General features: G+C 37.8%; 1 protein-coding gene across 3 annotated transcripts in view; it reads right to left on the bottom strand.

Annotated features, from left to right (window-relative positions):
• Nucleotides 1-13,718: 13,718 nt before the first annotated feature.
• Nucleotides 13,719-20,786, bottom strand: part of LOC126269773 (circadian locomoter output cycles protein kaput-like) — a 126,058-nt gene continuing 118,990 nt past the window's right edge. For all 3 annotated transcript variants that reach the window (XM_049974017.1, XM_049974016.1, XM_049974020.1), the window contains exon 17: nucleotides 13,719-19,540. In XM_049974017.1, the coding sequence (XP_049829974.1) occupies nucleotides 19,433-19,540 (108 nt within the window). In that variant the 3' untranslated portion in view covers nucleotides 13,719-19,432. The remainder of the gene's footprint in view (nucleotides 19,541-20,786) is intronic.

The raw sequence follows: 20,786 nt of genomic DNA, 5'->3' as shown, positions 1-20,786 counted from the left end.
TTTCAACTTTCTGCACTCTTCCAGTTAGGTACGAATTAAACCATTTGTGCACTGTCCCACTCATGCCACAATACTTGAGCTTGTCTAGCAGAATTTCATGATTTACACAATCAAAAGCCTTTGAGAGATCACAAAAAATCCCAGTGGGTGGTGTTCGGTTATTCAGATCATTCAAAATTTAATTGATGAAAGCATATATGGCATTTTCTGTTGAAAAACCGTTCTGGAAAGCAAACTGACATTTTGTTAGAACTTCATTTTCACAGATATGTGAAGCTACTCTTGAATACATTACTTTCTAAAAAATTTTGGATAAAGCTGTTAGTAGGGAGATTGGACAGTAATTGTTGACATCAGATCTATCCCCTTTTTTATGCAAAGGTATAACAATAGCATATTTCAGTCTATCAGAGAAAATACCCTGTTCCAGAGAGCTATTACACAGGTGGCTGAGAATCTTACTTATCTGTTGAGAACAAGCTTTTAGTATTTTGCTGGAAATGCCATCAATTCCATGTGAGTTTTTGCTTTTAAGCAAGTTTATTATTTTCTTAATTTCAGAGGGAGAAGTGGGTGAGATTTCAATTGTATCAAATTGCATAGGTATGACCTCTTCCATTAACCGTCTAGCATCTTCTAATGAACACCTGGATCCTACTATATCCACAACATTTAGAAAATGATTATTAAAAATATTTTCAACTTCTGACTTTTTGTTCATAAAGTTTTCATTCAATTTGATGGTAATACTGTCTTCCTGTGCTCTTGGTTGACCTGTTTCTCTTTTAATAATATTCCAAATTGTTTTAATTTTATTATCAGAGTTGCTGATTTCAGACATGATACACATACTTCTGGATTTTTTAATAACTTTTCTTAATATAGCACAGTTGTTTTTATAATGTTTGATAGTTTCTGGGTCATACTCTTTCTTGCTGTCAGATACATTTCCCTTTTCCGGTTACAAGATATTTTTATACCCTTAGTAAGCCATGGTTTGTTACATGGTTTCTTACGAGTATATTTAACTATTTTCTTGGGGAAGCAGTTTTCAAATGCATTTACAAAAGTGTCATGAAATAAATTATATTTTAAATTGGCATCAGGTTCACGGTACACCTCATCCCAGTCTAACAGCTGTAGGATTTCCCAGAAATTTGCAATTGTTAAATCGTTGACTGAACATACTACTTTGGAGGACTGTTTAGTACTGCTGAATGGAGCTATGTCATATATTGTAACTAGCTGTGCACCATGATCAGAAAGATCATTCTCAACAGGCTGAGCATTTATCTGGTTAAACTTACCTTGGTCTATAAAGAAGTTATCTATCAGTGAGCTGCGATCCTTTACCACTCGAGTAGGAAAATCAATAACGGGTGTCAAATTGAAAGAACCGAGTAATACTTTAAGGTCATTTTTTCTATTACCCTCTTTCAGAGAACCTACATTGAAGTCCCCCTTGTCTGACAGATAGCACAACAAGGAGTCCAAATTTTTCAGAAATAGATGAAAATTTGCCAATGGGGACTTATATACAGTTACAATTATAAATGTGCCTTTATTTAAGGCACAGGATTCTATATGTTTCTCTACACAAAACTTTTTTGTGTCTATACTTTTTGCACAATGATAACTTTTGACATATATGGCAACTCCTCCTTTCTCCATGTTTTCTCTAATTACATGTGCAGAGAGCTTATATCCACTTACATTTACCTTATCCATATCAATGTGATATCAGACAGGAATAGTATATCTATTTCATTCTCAGCTTCTAAACAAACCAGAAGCTCATCTATTTTATTCTTTAAACTCCCAATATTTTGATGAAATATACTTACATTATTTTTAATTATACTTTTATGAGAACCTTTCCTTATTCTAACATTTGCAGTACTCTCCTGTCTGAGTTTCTCATTGTGCTTAGGCCTAGTTACTATACCAGTGGTCACATGATGTTCAGAGAGGCAGATTGTGTCAACTGGGTTGGTGACTTTAATTCATCAATGAGATTACCTAGGACTGAGATACAACTTGGTGGAGATCAAATTTCTGGTGATTGGTGAAAATTTATAATTGACAGCTGTGATTGGTGATCCAATGTGCTAGAGTTGTGCTGTTTAATTTCTTTCCTAAACTGAAGATTTGTTTCAATCCTGACCTCTCGTAGAGCCCTGCTATTACCCCAGCCAGTTTACCCATCCCTTTCCTGTTGAGATGTAGGCCGTGCCTGTTATAGTCCTACCTACTGAGAGAAACAACAGGAACCACACCAATATGAGCCCCCGCACCCGACACAAGCAGCCGTTCCAACTCCAAATTAACTCTCCCAACAGAAGAGTTCAAATGAGGCCGATAATGGCGTATCAGGACAGATACAAATTCAACATTGGTGCGTCTCGATGCTGACGCAATCTTTATCAGGTCACACTCTATACTGTACCCAGGATCTCTGTCGATACTGTTCCCTGGCCCTCCCACAATAACCATGGTGTCTTCCCTAGTAAATCCTTTACAGAGTGAACCTAAATCCTGTATCACCTGATCCAGACTAACACTTGGTTTGAAAAAATTTGTGACCTGGTATTCTGGTCCTAATTCCTCCTGCAGAAGTTGGCCTACACGTCTGGCATGAGAACAGTCTAACAACAATTTTTTTTTCCTTTTCGATGGCTTTCCTACATTCTTTTTCAATTTCCTATTGAAAGTTTGTTGTGTCTTGTTAATATTGTTGTTCAGTCCAAAACTTGCTTTGATGCAGTGCTCTAAGCTAGTTTCTCTTGTGCAAGCCTCTTCATTTCTGCATAACTACTACCATCTACATACATTTAAAGTTGCTTACGGTTATCAATACTTGGTACCTCATTACAATACCAATCCCCTCACATTTTTCTCTATTACGAAATTGATGGCTCCACATTGCCTTGAATGAGTCCTAACAACCAATCTATTCTTTCTGTCAAGCTGTGCAGTAAATTTCTTTTCTGCCTGATTCACTTTCAGTATCTCTTCATTAGTTACCAGATCTACCTATCTAATCTTAAGCACTCTTCTATGTCACCACATTTCAAAGTTTCTATGGTCTTCAAAATTGACTGAACTGCTTACATGCAGATTTCACATCTACATGAGGCTATACTTGAGACAAATACCTTCATAAAAGATTTCCCATCACTTAAAATTTATATTTGATGTTAACAAATTCCTCTCTTTCAGAATTGATTTTTACTGTTATGTCAGCATACAATTATTATTCTCTCTACTTCAGCCGCTGTCATTTACTTTGCTGCTCAAAGAAAAAAAACTCATCTACTACTTTTAGTCTCTCATTTCCTAATGTAATTCCCTCAGCATTACCTGATTTAATTGAAGTATGTTCCACCATCCTTGTTTTACTTTTGATGATTTTCATATAACAACATATTTGCAAGACACTACCCATTTCATGCAAGTGATTTCCAACTGCTTTGACATACCTAACAGAATTACAATGTTATCAGCAAAGCTTGAAATTTTTATTTCTTTTCATTAATACTCCAATTCCCTTTCCAAATTTTTCCTCAGTTTCCTTCAAAGGTATTTCAACGAATAGATCAAATACTGTCAGAAATAGGCTACACCACTAGTTTACCTCTACTCAACTGCTGCTTCCCTTTCTTGTCCTTCATCTCTTGAACTGCAGTCTGGTTTCTGCACAAGCTAGATAACCATTCACTTCCTGTATTTTATTGCTGATACTTTCAGAATTTCAGAGACAGCACTTCGTTCAACATTGTCAAAAGCTCTCTCTAAATCTAGTAAACCATAAAAAAAAGTTTTGCGTTCCTTAAAACTATCTTCAATAATAAATCATAAATAACCTCCTGTGCGACTTATTTAACTGATGGTTCAGCAATTTTCACATCTGCCTTACTTGTAATGGGGCTATTACATTCTACGTGAGGTTTCAGCAAATTCTGCCTGTCTCCTAGATCTTGTATACAATGGAATAATATTGCCATGGTTTGATCTCCTGAAGGGCTTTAACAAATCTGAGCCAATGTATCCTAGGCCACGGTTCTTGTTTCAACTTAAGCCTTACTGTGTTCCGTCAGATTCTTCTGTATAGTATCTTACTATCAAATCTGCATATACTTCCTTTTGTCTCTCTATAATACTGTCTTCAAGTTCATTACCCTCATATAGACCCTCCACACATGATGTCTCAGGAGAAAAGATCAATATTAAGAAAAATGAGAGGAACGATCATTTGAAACATGAAAGTATAGTAACATTTGCTCTACAAAGTTCCCACCTCAGGAGCTATGAACACTTGTTTACCTTCACTACAGTAAAACACATCTCTTCTACAGAACAAGTGCTCATATATCTTAACGTTCCCTTTTATAGCCCATGTTCACCAGACAAATTTTCTTGTGTTGGTCCATACTACCCTCTTCAGAAATACAGAAAGCAACAAGCTTGTAGTAGAAGAGATTTGTTTCACAGTATCGAAGATGAAGAAGTGCTCGTAGCTCTTAAAGTTAATTTACTAAGCCTTTTTGCTTTGAATGTTTATTCCTGCTATATCCCTAAATACTGACTACTCCTCCTGGGACACACTGTATACTCCCTTCATTTCAGCCTTCCCATTTTTGCTTCACACTAATGTGCCACCTGGACTCTTAATGCTCACACAGCTGCATTTCTTATCTCCAAAGATGCCTTTAATCTTACTACAGGCAGATTTTCCTTAGTACTGTGTGTATCTAAAGGTTTGCATTCCTCCTCTAGCCCTTCCTGCTTAGCCTTTCTGTTACTCTAATGTTCAGCCATCTTTATGCTCTTCTGTCAGCTTCACTTTTATGTTTCCCCCTTCCATCAGTTAAATTCAGTATCTTGTGTGTTATTCAAGCATGTCTACCTGGTCTTGTCTTATTGTTCGCCTGCTGCCTACACTGCACTCTCTCAAAGCAATCCATTCATCTTCTGTTATTTTTCATTTCTCCCATTTCAGTCAATCATTATCTAATACTTCAGGATAGCTGGCCACAGAAGAGCTGGGATGATGAGCAACCATTTCTGCCCCACTCTTATACAAAGTTCCTTTTATTAATTGGAATTCTCCTTTGGTCTGTTCCTCCTCTTCCTCCAAGGTTTCTACAGTTTTCAGTAATGCTGCATCTTCTTTCCATGCAGCAGCACTATCATACAGGGTTGAGAAAAATTGTGTCACGAAATTCTAACCCTGGACAGCTGATGCCAGTAGGAACCAAAATTACTAATGGTGTGTAGGTCAACATTGCATCATTTTTTAACTATGGAAACTTAGCGCCACACGCTCCGATTTGCCGTGGGGTTGCCCTGTTGCCATTCGTCGGCTAGTGCTATGGTTGTCGGTTCACACACATACATGTCCCTCACCCCGTCAGTGCCCCGACGTGACACACACACACACACACACACACACACACACACACACACACACACACACACACGTCGAATAGGTCTTGCTGCTTGTCTTCACCGTACATCAGAAGCATTCAAATGTAAGCTTCACTTTGGAGCACACATACGTCACCTGCGATTTAGCCATACAGTAAGCATGGCAGCACAGTATTCATTTGAAGAACAACGATATACAGCGTTTGTTTATGGATTAACTGACGGTATGCACATGAAGCTCGACAGATGTAAGAGGAACATTTCCCAGCAAGACACCACCCATACCCGCAAACGTTTACAGCAGTTCACCGGTGACTTGGCAAAACAGGTTCATTAACGGGATATCATGGAGACCTTGAACACGACAGGATGCTGCATTTGAAGAAAATGTTCTCGAGCGCTTCGAGGAAGCACCTATGTCAAGCAGTTGGACACAACATGGGGTCACTGATTGGTCAGTCCGGGAGGTTTTGAGGGTTGATGGCCAGCATCCATTTAGTTTCCACACTGTCCAAGATCTAAATCCTGTGGTCGGCTATGAAGACCGACTGGGGTTTTGCTGATGATTTCTGCGATGTGTTGCACGATATCCCAACTTCCTCACGTCACATTTTATCCACGGACACCAGGAACAATTTTTGCTCAACATTTGGGCAGGCATTGTGGGTGACCATCTGATTGGGCTTGTCCACCTACTACCTCTACTTACTGGGGCAAATTACCTTCACTTTTTGCAATAAACTCTACCTGGCTTGCTGGAAGATGTTTCCCAGGACATATGGCTATGCTTGTGGTTGCAGCATGATGGTGCGCTGCACATAACAGGACAGCATGGATATTTAAATGAACTCTTCGACGGCCAGATAATTGGCAGAGGTGCTCATAGGACATGGCCCTCGCAACCACCAGACCTCACGCCACCGCACTTTGGGGATTCTTCAAGGTTCTAGCATGGCCACCTGCGTGCGAAGCACCTAGAAATGAAGAGGAATTAATGGATCGCATTCAACATGGCACTGATCGGCTTCAGGGCAATGCCAGGAATCTTTGAAAGAGTTTGGCAAAACACTGTTTGACATTACCAAACTTGTGTCACATCAGAGGGTCGCCAGTTCAGGCACCTGCTTTAAGTAAACGATGTCCTAGCTACAAAAAAAGGACCTTTCAAATGTGAACACAATTTGTAAAAGACTTTCTGTATGTGAACTAACAGCTATTGATGGGTTTGTTCCCAGTACGTCTTCTCATGAAACTACAATGGATGTGTTGGGACCCGGCAGATTCTCCCCTAGGCCCACAGGGTGGAAGGCTGGCATGTTACCACAATACATTCCCAATCTCTGGCAGGCAAAGCATTCACGGTCATGCATTGTCTGGCAACATGGCAATCCCGTGGCTAATTGGGACACGTGGTGCCAAGTTTCCGTAGTTTAAAAATTATGCATTGTCGACCAACACAACATTACCAATTTTGGTCCCCACTGGCATCAGCTATCTAGGGTTAAAATTTCATGACAATTTTTCTCCTCTCTGTATAATGCAGTGATAATGAGATTTCATTAATAGTGTTGTAATGTGCAAAGAAATCATTGAAATGCTGTCAATGTTCTTATGTTTTTGTTAGGTTGTGTATACCATTGCGACGTACTCATAAAGTCACAGTGACAGCCTTACCAGTCAACCCGAGGAATCCTTCAGGCCAGTCAGCTAGTGTATAGAATGGTGGTCTATAACAATGGTGCGCGATTTGCCAAATAAATCAATCTGGACCATGTTCATGGTCAAATAACTGCAAGGCGTTCTTTCTACATTGTAGAGTAGTCCTTCTCAGAATTGGAGAGTATTCTGGAAACATAACACATCAAATTTTCCGCACCTTCCTGAATTTTCATCAGAACTACACTTATCCCATAACCACTAGGGTTGGTGCGAAGTTCTATATTGGCATTCTCGTCATCCAATGCTATTACTTGTGAAGATGTTAGTGCCTCCTCAAGGGCAAGAGAATATCTTACTTGCACCATGTTCCAGGAAAATTTGGTTTCTCCCAGCAATAGTGCTTGCACGCACATCAACATACAGGAAGAATATAACTGTCTCTTAGATGGAGAGTGCTGCTATTTATACTGACCTCAAATATTTAAGAATATGAAACATTACAAACCTACAAAAATCTGAGAATCTTTTGTAAATGATAAATACTAAATAACAAATACTTCCCAGTGGTGGGATTTGGAAGGGCAAACTACAGCACACTATCCAGCAACATTAACCATGAAACTATGTTGCATGCAGTCGCAGTAATGTTTCATTTGAAACCTCTTTTTATGTACAAACTATAATAAACTGCTGGCCTTCATTGTCTTCTTCAAGAAATCCAACTCTGATTCCAAGCTGTTATTGTCACCAATACGACATGGAACTGGTGTTGAGGCTCTGTTTGCTTCTTGGCTGTGTGGTGAAGTAAAGGGGCATCAAAGACCTATTTGTCTTCGTAGGTATACATTCTGTGTCCCAGAGTTTTGTCAGATCTTCTATAGACAAATACATCTTGAAATGAGAAACCAAGTGCATTTCCTACCTTCAAGGTGAAGTTGATCTTGGGATGAACCTCACTCAAACCCAACTGAGAGCTATGAAGTTCTTTACAGCTGTATGGTCATAAAACAATGAGCCAGTCACATAATAGAGCCAACAAGAAGGCTTTGGTGGTGTATTACTTAATGCCTGTTGTTCAAAATGCTCCGAAATATATCAGCTATTACTGGTGACAAAGTTGAATCCATTACAATAGCTCCAGATTGCTGAAAAGAATCTACTTTGTACTTAAAATAGCTAAATGTAGAATTAATTCCATCAGGTCACACAAACAGCAATGAGATTATGATAAACATTCCCCTTCTCTCACTCTGCCTGTTTTGTTTTCCATCCAATGATGATGATCAACCAATAACATCAGAAAGAATTTCAGCCCATAACCCCACTTCTTCAGAATTCACGCAGGATACCTCCCATTTATAGATGGATGTGCCATACGTCTTTGACAGTGTTCAGTTTACCGGGAACATCAGAGATCATGCAGAAGATCACAGCATAAGAATTCAAATGTCAATTGTACAAGAAGAAATTAAACAGTGTAACAAATTAGAAGATTTTACCTTCAATGAAAATGGCCACAAAAGCCTGCAGACTTACATAAAAAGCTTGTATGGACAAGATATTTACATGGTCACTACACAAAAAAAAAAAGCACAGATGAATTATTACACCTTTACAGATTGTGCAATGATCAAGTCACATGCTCAACTGCACATGTACTGCCTATATGTGAGCATAAGGCAGTAGCAATCAGTGATAATATCACGTTTCACATGGACACTATATGTAAACAGCGGTAAATGTAAGGACATGACAATGTGGCAAAAAGGGGCAATCGTGTTTGGCCATATGGTTTTTTTAGTAGCTGGATTTGTTGATGTTTCATAGCAGACTGTCCAACGTGTTTGGAAGCAGTTGTGTAACATACATGGCTATGAAACACGATCTCAGACTTATGGTTGGAAAAAGATCCTGACATAGAGACTGGAGATGTGTTTCTTAGCTTGTGAATCAAAATTGCTCTCAAACCCAATAAGAAATGTTGCAGGCAGTCGACAGAAGATCCACACCAATCTGTTGGCAGAGAACACTGTCATGGGATCTGCATGCAATGAACATTTGGAGTCAGTCACCTCGAAAGAGGCTATTGCTCACACAGACACATACGGATGGCAACAGCCAAGTTCATTGAGCCTATTACTCCCCAACAGCCTATTACATCTCCACTGCCCTGCAAAATCACTTGATTTGAACACTACAGAAAATCTATAGAACATGCTGGAACAGCAGATAAAACACTGGCATCTGCATACCCACTATTTGGTGGAACTGTGAGGTGAGGACCTAAGCGAGTTGCTTAACTGGGATGCAACATACCTGCACAACTTTGTAGACGACTTCCTACTGGAGAACCTCTGCGAAAGGAGAGGTTATATGCTTAGTGATCTGGATTTTCTCCCTTGGTGTCAGAATCAGTCACCAAGTGCAGTTAATAAATACCATGAGGATCTACTTAAGAGTGAACCACTTCTTCATGAAAGAATCCAACAAATACCCAGGGACTTATATTGTGTTAGTTCCATTTCAACTGTTGTATATTTTTCACTAGCAATGTTCCCTCACCTCAAGACAGAATGAAATTCAATAATGCAATAAGTTTATCAAATTTCTATGCAATGAAACAAAAAAGAGAAGGTCTAGAAGTTGTAACTGCATAAATAAGATACCATTCTCTATCCAAAATGGATAGTGGTATACCTCTCATAAGAGGAATTAGATGAAAGAAGCACCCCAGTTCTGGGTACAGGACTACATTTCATAACTAAATCTATGAAAGTTGTTAGTGCATCAAAGAATCCTTGTTTACTCGTCAGGAGATTCAGTCCAAAGAAGTATGACAGGACATATTCATTATTCTGTGGTGAATGAAACTGCCCAAATGCAACATACCAGCAAAGGAAAGGAAAGCTATTGATGACTTCATGAGAGAGAAAAGCATCACTTGATCAAAGCAGATAACGGTAATGCTTCAGCTGTTATGGTTGCTGTAGATGCACCAAAAGAACATGGGACAACTATTGGCTGATCCTGTGTACTGCAAGGAAAAAAGTGACCTGACAAACTGAAACAATAGAAAATTTAAAAAATCTGTTATCAGACTCTAGAACAGACAGTTCTATCAGCAGGATTTAATGGTCTACCAAAGATACACAAAGAAGGGTGTCCGAGACAAATAGTGAATGGACTTAACTCTCCAATTTACTTTTCAGCATATCATTTGTCGGGGAAAATGAGACATCGAGATGTGTGTGACCTGATCTACGTGTTTTATGAGATAGGTTAAACATAAAAGAAAGAAAAATTTGATGGATAAGCTGATGGTGTTAGTCTGAAAAAGACGTGGCGAACAGAATACATGCTGCCCATGTAGCATTTGGTCGCCTCAGAAAATGAGAATAAAAACCTACCACTATACACCAAACTGATGGTTTATAAAGCTGTTGTCATCTCTAATGCTGCTCTATGGTTGCAAAACGTGGACATTATACTGCTGCGATCTGAAGAAACTAGAATGCTTCAACCAACAAAAGCTAAGATACATCATGAACATGAAATGGGATGACTTTACATCAAATACCACTGTTCTAGAGAAAGCAAAAATGAATAGGATAGAAGCTCTCCTTATTGGGCACCAACTAAAATGGGTTGGACATGTCCAGCGGATGAGAGATGACACAGACTTCCACATCAAATGCTGTACAGTGAAGTGAGTGCAGGTAAAAGGCCATGAAGTGCCCCTCTTAAACATTATAAGGATCATTATAAGAAAAATCTAAAAACCTTGAACATTAATTCGAGTAACTGGTCCACCATAGCAGAAGATCGCAGTTGCTGGTGCTCAACTACCTCAAATGCTCTTCAAAACTTTGAGCGGGAACATCATAGACCGGAGAATGACAAACGCCAGAGACGCAAATTCCTCCAGGCCCCTGTCATGCCCTCCACCTTCCAACATTTGTAATTTCTGTGGTCGCGTATTCCATGCAAGGACTGGACTACTATGCCATCAAAGACATTTCCATGCCTGAACCATGACAAAGGAAATCTTATGGGAGAAATGAAAACTCTGATATGAGTATCAGCCGACAATGAGGACAACGACTATGGTTTCATCTATTTTGCCACTAGCGGCTGACATTTTTATGGGACATTTTGAAAAACAGATATTAAGTAATGTGCCATTACGGCCTTCTTATTGGCTCCACTATGTGGATGACACATGTGTTATAAGGCCACATAGCAGATTTTCACAATTTTTTGAAAATGGAGTTCATCCCAGCATCAATTTCCCCTAGAAGGTTTTAAGACACTGAGTGTATAGAAAGCCTACAAACACTGACAGGTCTTTAGATACCAGTTCACACCACTACCCAGGCCAGATGCAAGCAGTGGTGAACAATCTATCTTCACATGCCATTCATGACAGTGACGATAATAGTTTGGAGTTTTTTAAAGAACAAACGAAGACCAATATCAATGTTGGTTTGTCCATAGACAGGGCTTTCAAATGAAATATTATTAATTATGCTAATAATAAAGATGAGGAAGCAGCTTCTCAGTCTGTTAGGTTGTCATTCACTTCTAGAGTTATTGATTGCGTCAGCAGAATTTTACAGAAAAATGGTCACAGTCCAGTGAGAACAAAATAAAAGACTTTTTCTAACACAAAAGCACATGTACCTGATTACCACACACTTTCGGAGTCTATGAAATGAAGTGTGGCTATGGCGATGTGTATACAAACAAAAACAGGAAGGACAGTAAAAGAATATATTTAAAAATATGAGTACCACATGCTGTTAAAACGAACTGTGAAATCTATGGAAGCCAAATGTTAGGCGAACTGTGGCCATACTTAGACCTCAGTAATGTATGTGTGCTAGCCAAGGACAGTCACACTTATAGAAGGAAACTCAGAGCAGCGGAAATAGTGAAGAGAGTTATAGGCTTCCAGCTTCATGGCACCTTGCCAACAAGGAAGTAACTATGCAGCGTGGTGTGTGAAGAATACAAACATAACCATGGCATGACTATAATATTTTGATAAACTTCCCCCCCCCCCCCCCCCCTCTCCCCGCTTTGCTCTGCCCAGTTTGGTTTCTATCCAATGTTCATGGCCTACCAATAATAGCTGCAAGATTTCAGCCAATAATTCCACTTTTTGAGAACAAGCACAGAATAGCACCCTTTGACAGTGTTCACCTAACTGGGTCTACCAGACAATCCTGAAGAAAATCCCAGCAGAGAGGTCAAACCATCAACTGTGTTAAAAATTGAAGAGGAACATGTCGGAAAGTAACAACTAGGAAGCTTCTACCTTTACTATTAATTTAGTCCTCAAGATCATTAATATACAACATGAACAGCAAGCATCCTTCCATAGTTCCCTGAGGTGCATCTGAAGTTACTTCCACATTTATAACAAGCTGTTCTTCCAATCATCAGTGACAAAGGACACAAAAGCCTGCAGCCTTCCTTAATATTAACAGCAAACTCAGACTTTTTTTTTGCAGATGTTGCAGTTATCTATAATGAAGTATTGTCTGAAATAAAGTGCAATAATGATCATTTGGATCCTGATAAGACTTCAAAACAGTGCGAAGACTGGAACTTGCTTTAAGTCACAGCTGGAATCAATCAACTCGCACAGATACTTGGTGGTAACAATCAATAGGGCCAGGATATATAATGATCACATAGGCTCAATCATAGGTCAAGCCAGTAGCAGACTTTGATTCATTGATATAACACTACAGAAATGCAATCAGTGCACAAAGGAGATTGCTTACAAAAGATTCATGTGACCTATCCTAGAATACTGTTCTAATGTACTGTACCCACAACAAATAGGATTTACTGGGGACATTGAACATACACCAAGATGTGCAGCATTTGATTGACTCACGGGGCAGCATAATGGTGATGCTAAAAAAACTGAACTGGCAAACTATCCCACGAAAGCTACTTAGTAGGTTTGAAGACCAAACTTTTAAGTGAAACTATGGAAATCTCATGTTGGAATTTCAACAATATTATGAAAAGGATAATTTGTTTCTCATTGTAACGATTACATATTGAGTTGCAGACAGGCACAACAAAAGACAGTTACACACTTAGTTACAGTCAAGCAAGTCACTTGTGTACAGTTGTGTATGTTTCGTTACTTTCGACAGAGAAAATAAAGCATAAAATGAGGATAAACTTCAATGGTGTTGTATTGAGTTATTCAAAAATTGTTTAAGGCAGCAAACAGTCGTCAACTGGACACTGGAGGGAGATGACTTATGAGGCATCTGACAATCTGTGAAATTACATTTCAATGGTGTAATCACGAGCAAATAGCTAGCTTAGACCAGTGAGGCTCAAAAAATGACAGAGTGGAATTATTGCCATAGATGTCTCAAAGTAGTGTGAATATTCTTCTAAACTACATACTAACTACAAAAATATAGCAAGCGAATTTTACACAGTTTTCTTCATGTGCAGTTCAGGCTTAACATATTGGAAGAGATTCTCAGTCCCTTTGCCATTTTCTGTCGCTGTTCACATAAATAGTACTAAAAGCTGTCCAGCAATTATTACTTTTAAATACATTTAATTTTAGTATACTGCATTAATAATAAATAAGTGACTTCACACACAATAATTTGTAATTGAACTGAAAGGTACAAAACAATAACACAAGACACCTGCAGTAAAACAAACAAGGTGTATAATGCAGATCATTCTCTTTTTCTCAAACTAAATTTGGTGTAAAGGTGAAAATAAACCGTACTGACTGTAAAAGCATACATAGTTATCTACAAAGAACAACAGAGTGTAAATGATATTTTTTATACAAGAGATTACACCACTGTTTTACAACAAAATTTGTAGCACTGAAATGAATGAGATTTAGGTAATACAATGCATTGCTTCTGGCACAAACTACTCCAACTGCTAAAAGTATGTATTTCATTATTCATATATTTCACGCAAAATTTGTTTCATTTTTCAGTCACAGGTTTTGAAAAAGTTCTAAAAATATATGTTTTAATTTGGCTATATGAAAATAACAATGTCCTGATTTTTTTTACTGATGAACAAACAGTTAATATACCGTCAAACGGGGTGATTTTGGATGGTTTTGTCATTATTTTGATTGTAACTTTCATATATATTGTCAGATTAAATTGACTGTTATGGAAGTGGTAGGGTATATGTGTAATGAATAAAATATCCCAGAACCAGAAAGTGTATGTGTAGGTATATTTATCTCAGGCAGTTAAATAAAGTGTCCGAAGTCATCCCATGGACTGGGATGATTTCAGACACGTGTTTTTTAAATCTCTGTCCGAAGTTAGAGTATATAGAGGGCAAAATTGGACATTTACTGCCTTTTTTAAAAATTCTACATGCTTTTTATTTGATTCTGGTGACATTTTACACATTGATCATGTTGCTAGGTGGGAAATTTTCCAGCTTTGCCTTGATATTGGAGAAAAACATCTTATCAGTCTCTTTGTTCACTCCTGCATGAGCTCCTTTAATATTTTCAGTTAAGTGAACAGTGAGATGCTCTGACTGTCGTTTGAGGAATAAATGCACCCATTCTTCTCTTTTTGGCCAGATTTATCAAGGTAGCCTTTAATTAAATATCTAATATCCAATGTAGTGTAGGGAAATCCCCAAAGTGTAACCCTCAAGATACCTTGCTTCAACACTTTTTCTTCTTCTTTTTCTTCTTCTTCTTTATTTAGCGCTGGCTGTCCTCCCATTTTTCTGGATGTGCCTCCTGCACTTTATTTTGTAGAGTTGATTTAGGTATACCATACAAATCACACGCTTTTCTGTACAATAATTTACCACTCTGAATATCACGAACAGCTCTATCTAAAAGTTCCGGGTCATAATTACACCGTACTGTAGCACCTCTCCTGCTCTTATATGTATTTGGCAATGTCTGAAATCACCCCACACAGTACACAGTTTTACAAAAACCTTTGTTATTTTATAACCTTGCAAGATAAACTCAACAAACTTGTACAGAAATTGTCTCAATGCTGTTAGCTACTGAGCACGTCGACAATTAAGGTAACAATAACTTATCACTCGGTGCAACAATAGAAAGTTTCCACTTCACAATACTGCATGGATTTTTAACACTGAGACTGTTAGTCAATTATTCACCTAGGGAAACAATTGACGCAAAATAAAAGTTGTGGAAAGCAATACATACAATCTTGCACTTAAAATAACTGGTGCATGGACGTTAAAATAAGTAACTCTCTGTTTCTACGCAGTGGCAAAGAGCAAATAAGCTATACTGTCGGAATTCGCCCCAGTGTCCGAAATCACCCCGTTTGACGGTACATGGAAAACAAAAGATGGCTTTACTTCCCTGCAATTACCTTATGTTCCACAATTTTACACTTCAGTAGTTATAATTAATAAAATTTGCATATGTCCGTAACATATACATATATAGTGCACATCGAAGGATTTTTCAATTAAGACTTGCTTGAGAGCATGTTGACTGCACTCTGGAAATGAATGCAAATACATTCTATGTACACATTAATTACACACGTAATTTGTCAGACTTCCCAAAGAAAAAATACAAAAAAATATCAACAACAACAAAAAATGAAGTCTGCCATTCTATTAACAAATACAAAACTAACAAACAACATAACAATAATTTTATTCAAGTAACACAGCACAGTGAAATTGTACGTTTCCAGGCATGCGTGTCAATGGCACATTGATGGAAAAAATAAGAAACTTATATCTCACTGTATCCGACAGTAACTGAAAGTGCACACTGTCAAATGAGAACAACTTAATATGAATTTTCATGATAAACCTACAACTGTTGTCCTCAATAAGAAATACTGTTTTTTTTTTACAATATAGAGATACAATTGATTTGTGGCAAATTCACACATATCAATGCCTGCTTAGTGTTCTGAAAACAGTCAAACTTAGCTTAAACTAGGTACAATTTTGAATGATTTCATTTGACTCTTGTATTTTCATGGGCAAGCTGAGATGCTGACCACTTTCCTTTAAAAACTAAATGAATGAGAAACAATGATTAATCAATGCCTCCATAATCTTATAAAAGGAAGGCGATAAAATCATTTATACATCCATACATCAACTGTGATTTATAAATACATATTGGTCTGCAATACAGGATAGAATCAAAATGTACGTAAGAATAATTGGCAAATGTCGAATGTTGGAGCTGCTGAGCAGCAGGCAGGTACATAGTAAATTGCTTAGCTTTTGAACATTAGTAGAAGAAACAAATTTCACAATTACTAATATTATGTGGAGTACATGTGAAATGTAGCTGTTTTAATTAGTGTATTATAATGGCAAGAATGCAAATGACAGCCTTTCACAAAGTGCTTGTATCACATATTTTGCCAATAACAAATTCTATTACAAGCAACAGTGTGCACTATTATCAGCCATCCTGTTGCTTGTTTTAGAATTCTTTGGAAAACGCACAGATAATTCTGAGGTTTCTAGATACAAAATTCCCTTTCTTGGTAGTTGTAAAGACAGTGGCAGATAGCAAAGTGAGGACAACAGAAAGTCCCCCCCCCCCCCCCCCCCCCCCTGTTTTTAATACTGAAATATTCATATTTATTTTCAATTGTTACGATATTTATTTTTCAACCTTTAATGTTTATAATTCATATTAGTGCATTTGTAAGATACCGCACTTTATTTCAGTCATAAGCTCAAATTCTAGCTGTGAAATATAATGAAACAGTCCACAGTGTGACTGAGTGGGTAAGAAAAATTACACAGACATAGCATTATGTTGTGCTTGTTGCAAGATATACTGGGCAACAGTTCCAAAATGTTCCTCTACAGCAGAAACCAACAATATTGTTTTTGCGCAAACTAAAGAACATTTTATTTTATTGCTTGCTTCTTCTTTCTTCCATGTATGTATAATACCACTCTTCACACATATAGCAATAGACAACCCTTAGTGGAATATAAATAATGGAAGGAGCAAATATAACAATTCACCATAAAGCTGAGGCTTTGAGTTGTTGATAGGCACTTAAACACATCTGCAAATGTTGCTGAGCTTTTGGAAAAATCCTTCTTCATAGCTAACAAATATACATACACACAAATACATAATACCTGTATGTCTACATTGTCCTGGTCAATTACTCAGTTCTAGCTCTATAGCTTGACTCGGTTGACAGGCAGGAGGAGAATGGAGGCAAGAGAGGGTTCGAGGGAAGGGTGGCTAATGGTCGGGAGCAAGAGACAGCGTATGCACAGAATAGGGATACGATACCAGTGGCATGATGATAAGCAGTCAAAGTGAAGGTGAAAAATTTGGTTAAGATGTTCAAATGCGACTACTAATCATTGTGCCCGATACTGGGGAACATACTACCTACAACTGTTCCCACTGCCTACAAAGTGATATTCCATTACCACCCATTCTACAAAATATCCTAGTTTATGCTAACATTACACCTACTCCCAATCCCTGGCAGTATGGGTTATTCTCCCTTGGAAAACCTAGGTGCAAGACCTGACTGATGACACATCTGGAATCAGTCCTATCCCACCAGATCTACTGCACAACATTTTATGTGGGCCTGCCAACTGATCAGCTGTCCACCTATTTGAATGGACACCCCAAACTGTGGGCAAGACCAGTGGTGCTGAGCACGTCATCCTCAGCTTCAATGACTGCTATACCTCAAGCCATCTGTTGATGGGAATTATCCTCACAACACTGTCCATCTATCCTGTAATGCTCCTGTCCTCAATCTACACTAGTTCCTGTCCCAAACCCACCTTCACTCCTGTCCTAATGATCGCACATCACTCAGTCTACACTCACATCTTCCACTTCCTCTGTTCTACCTCCTCCTTTTTCAATCCACTCATCACCAATGTGCACAGCACAAAATAACCCCTGCCTGCATCAGAGTGAGATTCCCAAAATCACATTCCTATCTCGTGAGCTTGCTGCCTCTCCATCTCAGCTGTTAGCCCCTCTTCCGTCCAACCCTTCCTCTCATTCCCCACCTCCTTTCTCCCCTCAGCCTTTTCATCTGACACTCTCCCTCACCCCAGTCAAGATGCAGTGCTGGCACAATGTAGTCAACTAGGACGTTAGTACTGCACAAGAGTGTAAGTGTATTCTGTTACCTCTGAAGAAGGATTCTTTTGGAAGTTGAGCAATATTCTCAGTGTTGTTTAACTGCCCATCCTTAACTCAACACCTCAAATATCACTCTTATTGAAAACTTAGACTTCAGTGTTTGTATGTTGTAGTACCAATCCCTACATCAGAAAATTATGGTTTATACACAGGCTAACCACAATATCAACAACCCATTTGTTGAACACACTGAAAATGGCAGCAGTAACAGCTTCAGAAGCTGTTTTAACACTCATGCCATGTGATTCTAACCCCCCCCCCCCCCCCAAAAAAAAAAAAAAAAATTTGTCTTCAGCATCAGCTTCTCCGGCCTTAAAGGTAGAAATTGCCTCTTCGGCATACCCTACTTCCTCCATTAGCCTTATCCAAATATTTCCTGTCTTTTCATTTCTCACATAATTCCTCTCCTGTCTAAAATTTCCTCCGCAACCCCCTCGCCCGCCCCTCACACAAAGTTCCAAAAGTGTCACCTTTCTCAGTCCTCATTTCACTAATTTTGCTGACAGCCAACTGCCTTTGTCTTCTTCTGTGCTCCCCATTATATTCCTAAACTCTTTTCTCATTTTTCAAAGGGATTACAAAGAAAATGACTGGAGTTGAAGAAGTAAAACTTAACTTTACTGTTAATTGTTTGACTTCTGTTACATAAATAAATATGTAACAGTGCAAATCTGGCAAGAAACACTACTAGCAAAAAAAATTTACAACCCTCCATCAAAGAAAATTACTGGAGGACATGAAAGATAACTGACAACTTACAAATGAGAAACTTTAGGGTAAAACAAGTATAACAGGCAATAACAGGAATCTATATATTTGTCGAAAAAAATTCGTTACTTCCAACATTTACTGTCCAACATCTAATACCAATACTTACACATTTCATTTTGTATAATAAAGGAATGCATCTGTTCACAGCATTGATGTATTACTATCACAAAAATATTTCTCATTTTTAAATTCTATACAATATTATATACAAACAACTTTAAGACCCTGTACATTATATTCAATATACAATAGAAATACAAAACATAACATGAATTTTACAGTAGCTGTATCCTACAAATAACATTTCTTGATATTAATAACCTGTATCTGATGTCTGGAAATTACTAGTGTTGTTTATGTTAAGAGAAATTCACCATTTGGTCACTGTTGTTGTTGTCCAGAATTAGGAGACGAAAAGAGCAACTGTGCTTGTTGCTGAGAAAGCTGAAAAGGTATTGGTTCCTCTGTTCCATGAGCTTGCAAATTCACCTGAAGCCACAAAGTAATATGAGTGACAGTGAAAAATTAAATTAAAAGTTAATATCATCACAGAATCAAAGATATTCACAGCTACTAATCACATTTATAACCCTCAATTAACTGTGAAATTTACAATAAAAGAAGCAATAACAAAAATATTACAAGCATGACATGACAAATTTATTTCATTTTATGTGAATTATATGTATTGTGGATAAAAAAAATAGTGGACAGCAGGAAACAGAATTTTTATTAAGCTCAAAAATACTAATAATTGTTGGTACCTTGCAAAACAGAGGAATGTAAGGAAATTGTCATTAATGACTTCTTAAGACAATGAGCAAAGAAGTGATGTGATTTCTAGGATTCTCTCAACAAGTTTGACAGAAGATATGTTTCTTGGTATTCAATCAGGTTGACAATTACACTTAGGCCAGAATATTTTGATGACCAGTCTTATACAAGTGTTTTCATCAAATGCTGTGAGAACTGGTCTTAAACATGATTGCTCCCTGGAATCCAATCAGATGATGAGTAATCTTTAGTAATGTACAACTATTTATATCACAGTTCATTTCCAAACACAAGCTAACGCTTTAAATGCACGTTTTCTGACAACGGCACTGTTGTTCAAAGAAAAGTATGTCCCTTAGATAAGTTCAACTCTAACTATTAGATTTCCTGAAGCTCCTACTGTAATAGACTCCCATATCAGAAAAGCTGGAATCATGATATTAGTCTTAGTCTTGCTGTATCTCATTTTATGCTTAATCTCAAGGCAGTGCTTGACTGAAACTTATTTGTTTGGATGCCAATAAAATGAATCACTAGGAACCGATAAAATTTGACTGAAAGATAATGTGACAAATAACATGAATTTGGTGGCTTTTAAGGAAGCAATGCGAATTTGACAGTTTTTAAGGAAGTAACACAAAATCAGTGTTTTTCAACAAATTTTGTCTGTTTCCTCGTAAGAAGTGTTGTAAACCTAATGATGTCAGTAACATATTTAATGTTGAAATGTTCCATGTTCAAATGTTGACTACTTTTTGCAGTTGTGACGTTACTAGTGGCCTTTTGACTATCGACTTTTGCAAGCGCATACCGATGACCATTGTGTGAATTTCAATTATTTATTTCTTTTGTATTGTATGTGTCACAGTATGCCATTTCAAAGCAATGGCGCAATGAAAATCTACCACTAACACAACATCCTGCTCATTAAATGTGGTTAGTAATGCAGCAACAATATAAG

Source organism: Schistocerca gregaria, chromosome 1 (genome assembly GCF_023897955.1).
Source record: "Schistocerca gregaria isolate iqSchGreg1 chromosome 1, iqSchGreg1.2, whole genome shotgun sequence".
NCBI classification, from domain to species: Eukaryota; Metazoa; Arthropoda; class Insecta; order Orthoptera; family Acrididae; genus Schistocerca; species Schistocerca gregaria.
Note: the sequence above shows the minus strand (reverse complement) of the source record. Positions and strands in the feature narration are given on the sequence as shown.